The sequence below is a fragment of the Podarcis raffonei genome, chromosome 5 (genome assembly GCF_027172205.1).
Source record: "Podarcis raffonei isolate rPodRaf1 chromosome 5, rPodRaf1.pri, whole genome shotgun sequence".
NCBI classification, from domain to species: domain Eukaryota; kingdom Metazoa; phylum Chordata; class Lepidosauria; order Squamata; family Lacertidae; genus Podarcis; species Podarcis raffonei.
The window spans coordinates 1,269,886-1,280,439 of record NC_070606.1 but is presented as its reverse complement, the minus strand read 5'-3'; the positions used below and the strand labels follow the sequence as shown (position 1 = coordinate 1,280,439).

The window sequence follows — 10,554 nt, the reverse complement described above, 5'->3', positions numbered from 1 at the left end:
TAGATGTTTCCAGAAGCCACTGTCTTATTGTTGGACTGGATGAACTTGGCCTGATCAAGTAGTGTAATTGTGAACTAAGGTTATGCTGTAAACTACAACCCATCTTGGCAACGCAATAGCATATTGCAGAGAGGGCAGAGAGAGCCGTGATATGCAATAAGACACCATCCTGTGCTTTATAGAACAAAAAGCCCTCACACTGCATGACCTTAATGGAATGAGCCCATACAGAAGAAGTTTTCTACCCACCTGACCCTGGTTTTAGACTGCTAGGGAGCCCTCTTCACCTGAGGCAGGGACAAAGAAATTCCATTCTGCAGCCTTTTACTTGCTACACCAAACAGATTGAATGTCACGGCCACAATCTGGGAACACATCCTGCCTTTCTGTGCCTTGGTGAGTGCGGAGCTCCTTGATCCGTGCAGAATTCCTACTGTGAAAAGAAGTTGGCTGAGCTTTTGCCCCCTGGAAATACCTGAGAACAGACCTGCAAACTTTTTGAACGGCCGTAACGAAAGACAAATATTGAGCAAAGCACAGATAGGTCAAGTGCTGTGTAACAAATAAAAGCATAATTGTGGCCACGCGTGTAGAAAACCTAAGGCATGCACCAAATGGCATTCTTAAAGGTAAAGTCCATTAGGTCCAGTCGCAGACGACTCTGGGGTTGCGGCGCTCATCTCGTTTTATTGGCCGAGGGAGCCGGCGTACAGCTTCCGGGTCATGTGGCCAGAGCAGCGCACAGAAACGCCGTTTACCTTCCCGCCGGAGCGGTACCTATTTATCTACTAGCACTCTGATGTGCTTTCAAACTGCTAGGTTGGCAGGAGCTGGGACAGAGCAACGGGAGCTCACCCCGTCGCGGGGATTAGAACCGCCGACCTTCGGATCGGCAAGTCCTAGGCTCTGTGGTTTAACCCACAACGCCACCTGCACTTACTGTGTTCTATCAAAAGCAAGTCAAATTGGGCTGCCCAATGATTGAAGAATTTTACCTTCTTTTTAACCAATCTGCCAAGTAAATTTAAGTTAGCAAAGTTTAGTTTCTGTGAGGCTTCATGTTCACATCTTTCCTCCTGACCCCGGCTCGGTTTAATGTGATTTACTCCCAAGATTCAGGTGACAGGCTCACAATGTGCTACATCTTATGAAAAATGGTGCAGTTAATGCACATACCATATTTTGGTGTGATATTTTAATGCTTAGGCAAGCTAATGCTTCTAGTGCATCCCTAGAGCTCTTCTAGCCCTCTGGCAAACCAGCTCTTGCTGGCGCATTTGCCCCTTGCTGAGCTCCCTGCCCTGGGTCAGGAGGCACAGGAGTCGCCGCTCTCCCCCTTGAGGTGGCGGCCCTGAAGGGGCCTTGCCTTTCTCGGCCTTGCGAGCCCTTCCGTGGGGCGCCCCTGCCCGGGGAGGCGCTCCCTCCGGCGGAAGGCTCTTCCTTCCTCCCTGGTTTCCTCCGGCGCCACGGGGAGACTCCTGCCTTTCGCAGCCCGCCCGGCCTGCAGCCTGGACGGGGAGCCCGGCAGCGGCGAGGCGGCGCGCGGCCGACGGGGGCGGAGGGCCGAGGGAGGCGGAGCGCGGCGGCCCTGTCGCGGGGCGGCCATGGCGGAGGGCGGCGAGGCGGAGGAGGAGGAGGCGGCGGTGGTGCAGATCCGGCTGGGCGAGCGCTGCTTCCCGGTGGGCAAGAGGCAGCTGCGGGAGCAGAGCGACTACTTCGGCGCGCTCTTCCGCTCGGGGATGCGCGAGGCGGCGGCGGAGGTGCAGGAGCTGCGCGGGGGGCTGCGCGCGCGCGGCCTGGAGCTGGTGCTGGACTTCATCGGCACGTCCCGCCTGGCCGGCCTGGAGCGCGAGGGCGAGGGCGAGGCGGCGGCGCTGGAGGCGCTGGTGGAGGCCGCCTGCTACCTGCAGGTGACCCCGCTGCTGCGCCGGCTGCCCGCGCAGGTGGCGCTGCCCAACTGCCTGCAGCTGCACCACCTGGCGCAGGTCTACGGGCTGCCGGAGCTGCAGGCCGCCTGCGTGGCCTTCATGGCGGCGCGCTTCCACCAGGTGCTCCGCAGGCCCGAGGCCCGGCGCCTGCTGCCCGGCGCCCTGAGGCAGCAGCTGCGGGAAAGGCGCGCGGGAGGCGCGGCCGCCCTGCTGGCGCTGGGCCCCTTCGCCGGAGCCTGGCCCCAGGAAGGCGGCGCGCCCGGCTCCATGCGCAGGTACGACGAGGCGGCCGGCCGCTGGCTCCCGCTGCCCGGCCGCCCGCCTCCGGAGCTGGCCAACGTGCGCGGCTACGGCGCGGCCGTGCTGGACAACTACCTGTTCCTGGTGGGCGGCCACCGGCTCGGCAGCCAGGAGATCTCGGCCGCGCACTGCTACAACCCCTGCCTGAACGAGTGGAGCCCCGTGGCCTCGATGAACCAGAAAAGGTAACGCCCGAGATGCTCCGAGGAACTTCTTGCTTTTTCAGTTTGGAATAAATGGAAGCATTTTTCAGTGTGAGGTGTGGAAAAGCCAAGCTGGTTTGAGTAGCAAACTGGTTAAGTGTGGTCTTGAGATCAGGTTTGCAGAAGACACAAAATTGGAGAGACAACTAGCGCCTCAGAAGACAGGAATGCAGTTCTTAAAGGAATGGAAACCTAGGCCAACAAACTCAAATTCAGCAGAGATGCATGCCATGTTACACATGCACACACACAATAACCACATATCTGTAGGATGGTGGAACCTGACTTTGCAGGATACACATGGAAATGTTCTTTGTTGTTGCAAAAAAAGAAAAAGAAAAACCTTGCAATTTTAGGCTACATAAATAGAACCAGTTTCCAAATAATGAGAAGTAATAGTTCCAACATACTCTGCAGCAGTGGACCACATCTGGAGTTCAGTATCCAGTGCTGGGTACCACATTTTAAATCAGACACATTAGGTTGGGTTTAGAGGATGGCATTAAAGACAATGGCCTAGTATGGAAGCTTGTTTAACCTAAAGACTGAGGTGGGGTGGGGGACATGACAGCACTCTTCAGACACCTGAAGGGTTGTCTGTTGGAACAATTGTGCAACAGAAGCCATTGCTGCGGTTGTTCAAGCAGAGGCTAGAGCTCTGGCTCTGGATTTCCTGTATCCCATCCAGTTCTGATTCTAATCAAACTGTCAACTTCCTGGGCGGTTTAGTGGGGGCAGCAGGCTGTGTGCAGCGACACCTTTGGAACTTCTCATGTGTCTGGACAACCTAATCTCAGAAAACACATTTCAGCCACTGTGGAGGGACAGGAGCAAATTAGAGACATGTTACTCAAGCCAGCTGCAGGGAAGAGGAAATAATTAGGATCCTGTCGCAGGTGAAGCAAATAATTACTAAATTGTCATTTTCAGTCTTAAGTTGTGTGTATTTAGAATAACAGCCATAGAAAGGTGATTTCTGCTCAGTTGCATCCTTTGCGTTCTTGGCAGTAGAGCTTGAGTGGTGTATTGCTTTGTCTTTGGTTTATGGTCGATGAGAGTAGCCTGCAAGATTTCGGCCCATGACATTCAGGGCTTTTTGTATTCACTGCACTTAAGATTCACACTTGCTATGGGAAGCTTCTCACAAGCCTTAGATCAGGATGGTAAACCTTGGCACCCCTCTGTCTGGCCCTTGGGATTCTGCCTAGCCTTGCTACCAGCCCTGACCCACATCCTTTCCAAGTGTTTTTTTGTCTCTCTGGGCTGCATCCTTGAATTGTGGTAGCCTTTGCTCCGCCCACTTTTGTCTCTGGCCCCACCCATTACTTGCATGCAGCCTCTGGAAGGTTGCCCTTGTGGGAATATGGCACTTGGGCTGCATAAGTCTTTCCTGCCCTTGTCTTGGAGGAAGGGTGTGTGCCATTTGTCTCTCACATAGGGGAATTGTTTCCTGTGTCTCTTTGGTGCTCCAAATATATTAGAGTGCAACCAATGTGAAGGGTTCTTTTACCCATTCTTATTGTTGGTCCACTTCTAGTGGTTTGATAAGGGACAAATTCATTAAGCCTAAAGATTTGCGAAACTGGTGGCTCCCCTTGCCTTCCATGGTTTTACTCTAGTGAACAGAGGAATGCTGCTTCCATCATGCCCTGATTGTGGACCTCCACTGTCGGGCTCCAGCTGTAGCCTCTGAAGACCTCAATTGGTGAGAAAGGCAGGTGGAAAACGGCAAATACTACATTTTTAATTTCCCCAACAGAAATAAGCCTCTCACCTTACAGAACCTACGAGCTGCACATCTGCATGTCATGTCTACCACCTGCAAACTATTCTTTTTTAAAAAAATAATCTCCTTTGACTGTGGTTTTTCTATTAGCCTCATATTACTCTAGTCTAAATCTCTTGAATTTAAACAAAACAGGCAGGTTTGCTGGTGCCCATTTGAAGTCACGGCTGTTTGCTCACATTTTGTAACATGGCTAGCTCAGATGCTTTTAGCAGGGAAATTGTATTGGTGGGTGGAAATGTACAGGGTGACCTAATTGCAAATGTCAGCAAAGTCAGGCTTCAAAACTATTGACCCTTTTCTCTCCACGCGACACCCACCCACCCGACAAGCTGCAAATATGCATCCTGCTTTTCAGAGTCACATTGCTGCTGAAAGAACAAATATTCTGTATGGAATGAAAGTCACTTTTTATAAAACTCTTGCTTACATTTGAACCGCCTTCAGTGATTGATAACTCAGATAATTAACAGTATGTGGAGAGAGTCTGAAACTGTGCTCTCCCCCCTCACATCCCTTACCAGCCCTGCCCTCACACACTAGAGTGGTTGCGGGGGGGGGGGGGGAGAGATGACCATTTTTGGTTCCAAAGGCCAACACTGCTCCAGTTCCCAGCAGGGATGAACTATACATGGAAAGTAGCAGCAATTGGAGCATCTCCCACATAACTGGGCTTCCAAAGTTATCTCTGGTATGTGAGGAAACCAGGCTGAAACAGATGCTGTGACACTGAACTGATTTTTTGGGTCCTTTTCATTGGAATTTGATTTTCACTACTTTCTGTTCTCCCTGCCAATGGCAGCCCTCCCCTGGACGACAATCGTCACCCTTCTCCAGTCACATTAATGTGAGATTACAAAAAATAATAATCCCATTTTGGAAGAATATGGAAGCTATACAGTAGTTGAGTGTAGGTGTTGCCCTGTTAACATTTCACCCCATTTCACCAGGCCTACAATTTCTTTCTTCTTCCCCTTGCTTCAGAAATTCCTGGGGAAATGCCCTGTTGGTTTGTATCATGATCCCTTGCTTGCCTTGGCTTATTCTAAGCTTTAGCTTTTTTGATACTGTCCCCCCACCAACAAGCCTGCTCTCAGTGAATTGTCCTCTTTCATTTATTACAGAAGTCCATTTTATTTTCAGCTCCTCGCTATGCCTTTTTGCAGCCCCGTCAGCTTTTCCTGGTAAGCACATCCAGCCATGGGTTCCTGCCTGGTAATTCTAAACTCTGTGAGGTACACATCTGACTATGCTTTGGCTTTCCATAAGATCATATATTCCAGCCTTACATGGTCACATCCTCCCAGAGTTCCTGCCCCATTAAATAACTGTCTTACTGGTTAAGATCAACTCATGATCGCCTTGTTCCTTCTGAAAGAGGAAGTTGTCAGGACTGTTAGGGATCCCATACTTAGAACGGATGGTAGGCTAAAGGTTCCCCAGGACTGCCTTCCCTGAAACAGGTATTTCCTTCCCTGAAACAGCTCTCATTTCTCTCAGGAAGATAGCACCCACCTCTTCTCCTTGAGATGGTGGCCTATAGTAGACTTCAATCACAACGTGTGTCGTGTTTTTAATATATGTTGTGAACTGTTCTGAGATTTATGGGCAGTATACAAATTTAATAAGTAAACAAAATAAATAGTTTATCTCCACTACCAGTAATTTTTACCTGGCTGCTCTCCACAAGGCTATGGGGTTTGTTCCCACTTGGATTTCTATGCAGGTGTACATTGCTTCTTTTGGATGTAATTCCTAATAAACTTCTTGTTTCTTAACAAAGGTTATTTTCAACATTTTTTTCCATTTCATTATATATCATCTCCCAGAAAGCTTTTATTACCTTACAAGTCCACCACAAATGATAAAAGTTACCTTCTTTTTCTTTACATTTCCAGCAGGTATTTGTACTTGTTTTATACATTTTTGCCAGCTTAGTAGAGGTCAAATACCACTGGTACATCATTTTCATATAATTTTCTTTCAGTGTACAGCATGCTATAAATTTCTAGTCTGTTTTCCATAGCATTTCCCATCTGCCATCTGGATGTTATGTCCCAAATCTATAATGTCAATTATATTTCTTATATTATCCTCCATCTGGTGGCCTGGCAAGAAACCTGCCTGATGTTGATGGATTAAATCGACTAAAAAACCCTTCATTCGGTTGGCTAGTATGTTGGCAAATAGTTTATCATCATTGTTTAATAGCCTGTAATTTTAAACTAAAAGTGGGTCGGTATCCTGCTTCAGAATCAGTGTAATATAGGCCTCTTTCCAGGACTCTGGATACCTCTCCAGTCCCTAATATCTCATTCATTAATTCTTTAAGTGGTTGTACCAGAAAGTCCTGAAGTTTTTATTACTTTGCTGATAGTCCATCTGGCCCTGGCGTTTTACCTATTTTAGCTTGTTTAATTTCCTCTAGGGATGCGGGTGGTGCTGTGGTCTAAACCACTGAGCCTAGGGCTTGCCGATCAGGTTGGCAGTTCGAATCCCCGCAACGGGGTGAGCTCCTGTTGCTCGGTCCCAGCTCCTGCCAACCTAGCAGTTCAAAAGCACGTCAAAGTATAATTCAATGATTTAACTCTCCAACTGTTTTATCTGTAGGTCTAATTTCAAGTTGTTGGCTGTTAGTGGGAAGTTGTATGCCATTGGTGGGCAATTCCTCTCCAATGTTGAGTGTTACAGCCCAGAGCACGACTGGTGGAACTTTGCAGCATCCTTACCAACCCCTCTTGCAGAATTCTCAGCGTGTGAGTGCCAGGGCAAGATCTACGTCATGGGAGGCTACACTACAAGAGGTAAGACAAGTACTAGAAAAGAATAGTGTTATTTTAACACTTGTATGCTCTTTGGCATGTTCAATACAGCCATACCTCGGGTTGCAAACGCTGCGGGTTGTGCGTCTTCAGGTTGCGAACTGCGCCGAATTGGGAAGTACCGGAACGGGTTACTTCCGGGTTTCAGCGCATGCGCAGAAGCACAAAATGATGTCATGCGCGTGCGCAGACGCAGCACTTCAGGTTGCGAACGCTGCGGGTTGCAAACGTGCCTCTCACATGTATCACGTTCACAACCCAAGGTATGACTGTATTCAATTTAATAAGCAGTGTGTTTTAATAGCAATGTTTGTGGTTGGTTTTAAATACAGTGGTATTTAAGTACTTAATTCGTTCTGGAGGTCCGTACTTAACCTGAAACTGTTCTTAACCTGAAGCACCACTTTAGCTAATGGGGCCTCCTGCTGCTGCCACGCCGCCGGAGCACGATTTCTGTTCTCGTCCTGAAGCAAAGTTCTTAACCTGAAGCACTATTTCTGGGTTAGCAGAGTCTGTCACCTGAAGCGTATGTAACCTGAAGCGTATGTAACCCGAGGTACTACTGTACCTTATTTTAGTATTACAATATAAGTCAAACAGCTGTTACTTAAGCGATAAACACACACTGAAAGGTTGTAAAACAACAACAACCCTTTCTTTTCACCATCTTGAGTGTGACTTTGACAGGACATTTAAGAAAAATTGCAAGAGAATTAGTGTTGACTGATATTAAGCATGTGGTGTATTGTGAGGTTGAAAACCTGTTGATCTTTTTTTTTTTCTTTAAACATTGTATTGATATTATGAAGTGAGTCTCTGAAAAGGACTTGATCTCTTGTCTTCTGAAGCCTTCAGACTGTTTGACTTGCTTATGAAAGGTACAAGGGTGGCAACGGGATTTTCTGAGACCAGTACACTGAATATGTGATTGGGCCCTTCAACTCACATGGAAAAGATGACATGAATTTGCATAAAACCATAGAGTTGGAAGGAACCCCAAGGGTCATCCAGTGCAATGCAGGAATCTCAGCTAAAGCATCCATGACAGATGGCCCTCCAACCTGTGCTTAAAAACCTCTAAGGAAGGAGAGTCCACAACCTCCCAAGAGAGACCATTCTACCTGTCAAATAACTCTTACTGTCAGAAAGTTTTTTCCGAATGCTTAGTAGGAACCTCATTTCTAATAACTTGAAGCCTTGAATTCTACTCTGCAGAGCAGGAGAAAACAATCATGCTCCCTCTTCCATGTAGCAGCCCTTTAGATGTCTGAAGATGGCTATCATATCTCCTCTCAGTCTCCTCTTTTCCAGGCTAAACATACATAGCTCCTTCAAGCGCTTTTTGTCATATGCTGTGGAGGGCACAAAAATAAATCAGTGGCCACATATGTAATAAAATGTCTGACAGACAGAATGTGAACAGGTGAAATATTTCCCATAATCATATTTCTATACTAGAAAAGCTTTAACCTGGATTTATGCCTGCTACACAGCTGTTAAAGGCAGAAGAACCCTGCTTTCCGCCAATGCCTGTCCAAGCCTAGATTGCAGTCTTTTATCACTTACCTGGGAGAAAGTCCCATTAACAAAGAGACTTACTTCTGAGTAGACATATATCCCATTGTACTGTAATTTAACTCTACAGTGAATTCATAATGAGAACCTGGTCTCAGGAGACACATCTAAGCCTCTTTGCAAAGTTTTCACATTTTGCACAGTAATTTTGGTTGGGTGGGTTGAATTCTTTAACGTCCACTCACACTTGTGTGGTGTGCTTGTGTATTTGCATAGTATAAATTCTAGGGAGTACCTGATATCAGATGAACCCACTGCAGGAAAGACGCATCCTGGTTGCTAGGGCAAAAGGAAGACAAAACTACGGATATTGTAGGGAGTAGAAAATGAGAGAGAAGCAGGAAAAGTGTGCAGCAATAGCCTACTTTGCAGAGGACAGTAATCAAGCTTTCTCCACATTTTTGAAAAAGAAAACTGATCTGAAATCAGACCTTTTAACCACCAGGTGTTGTAGGCCCCAGTGTACAAATAAGTTGAATTTAAGTTTTCTGTATTTAATATCTTCTCTGTTGCAGACCGGAACTTGAATATCTTGCAGTACTGTCCCAGCTCTGACAACTGGACAACCTTTGAATCGTGTGACATCCATATCCGCAAGCAGCAGATGCTGTCAGTGGAGGAAACTATCTATATTGTTGGAGGCTGCATCCACGAACTGGGATCAAAAAAAAAATCTAGCCAGAATGAGGACATGTTAACAGTACAGTCTTATAACACTGCCACCAGAGAATGGCTCTACCTCAAAGAAAACACGTCAAAATCTGGACTTAATTTGACTTGTACACTACACAACGATGGGATCTATATACTGACCAGAGATGTATCATTGTCAACAAGTTTGGAGCACAGAGTTTTTCTAAAGTACAATATATTTTCAGACAGTTGGGAATCTGTTAGGCACTTCCCAACCTTTGGACAAAACATGTTGGTCTGTTCTATGTATTTGTCAAATCTGATGTGAATGTAAACTGCAATTTTATTTTCCGCCTAAAATTCATTAATTGTTGAATAAGAAATTTATTTATCCTAGTTACCATCTTTTCCAAATGGAACACAAGTTGTTTATATCCGATAAATAGTTATAAAAATTATTTTATTGGCCACTGTTGGTATATATAATGCTTTAGAAGAAAAAGGTGATGTTTGCTGCAAGAAGTCTACAGTTGTAATTACGTGCCACGTATGAGCAAGACAAAAATGGTGGTGAGGTAATGGGTAAACATCCCCACAAGTTCCATTTATTTTAATCTTTGCTTCAGCTGAGGATCTAAAGGGTTGAGATGATGGATATGCAAAATGGTGCAGGGCCTTAGCAACAGGTAGGGCCAAAATGTTTCACTTCTGGGTACCACCTGCCTATTCAAGCTAGGAGATGTAGACTTGGGGAAGTTTGCAAATCAGCTCAGAGATAGTCTTACCCAGTGTCAGGGACTGGACTGAACAGAGGAATGGGAAATGAGACCTGGGTCTGATTGGCTCCTCTAAGAAGAGGAGGGGGAAGTTTGCGCCTCCCCCCCCCCATTTCCAGCAGTTTCAGAAGGAGAAGGAGACAGGACTGCTTCACAGCTGCGTGAAGAAGTGGCCTAGCTACGAGACAGTGGAGGGTGGGGGGAGTTAGCAGCCAGCAGAAACCTCCCTGGAGAGTATGGAAGATCCTCCTTCACCAAGGGCTTGTAGATACCTACGCATTCAAGAACAAAGGGTTCAAAGGAGTATGACTCCTGGGACTTCCCATAGATTTTCAGGATGTGGTTGGGGAATGAAGAAGAGAGGCTCAGAGTAGCCAAAATCTATGTGTGGAGACATGGCTCTTTTGTCTTGCAACCAGATGACTGAATAAAAAGCCATAAAATACAAACTGTTTATTTTTCTTGCCTCTGAGGCTACCGGGGGAGGAGATACTCCACCCCTGACACCAAGGTAAGTAGGCATAGTTACAT

The 10,554-nt window shown here is 46.8% G+C and overlaps 1 protein-coding gene across 1 annotated transcript; it reads left to right on the top strand.

Moving 5' to 3' along the window:
- The first annotated feature begins 1,589 nt into the window (after positions 1-1,589).
- KLHL42 (kelch like family member 42) lies at positions 1,590-9,705 on the top strand. The gene is made up of 3 exons (XM_053387518.1): positions 1,590-2,413; positions 6,828-7,021; positions 9,130-9,705. Exons 1-3 carry the CDS (start codon positions 1,605-1,607, stop codon positions 9,573-9,575), a joined length of 1,449 nt encoding a protein of 482 aa, XP_053243493.1. The 5' UTR covers positions 1,590-1,604; the 3' UTR covers positions 9,576-9,705.
- Positions 9,706-10,554: the final 849 nt, after the last annotated feature.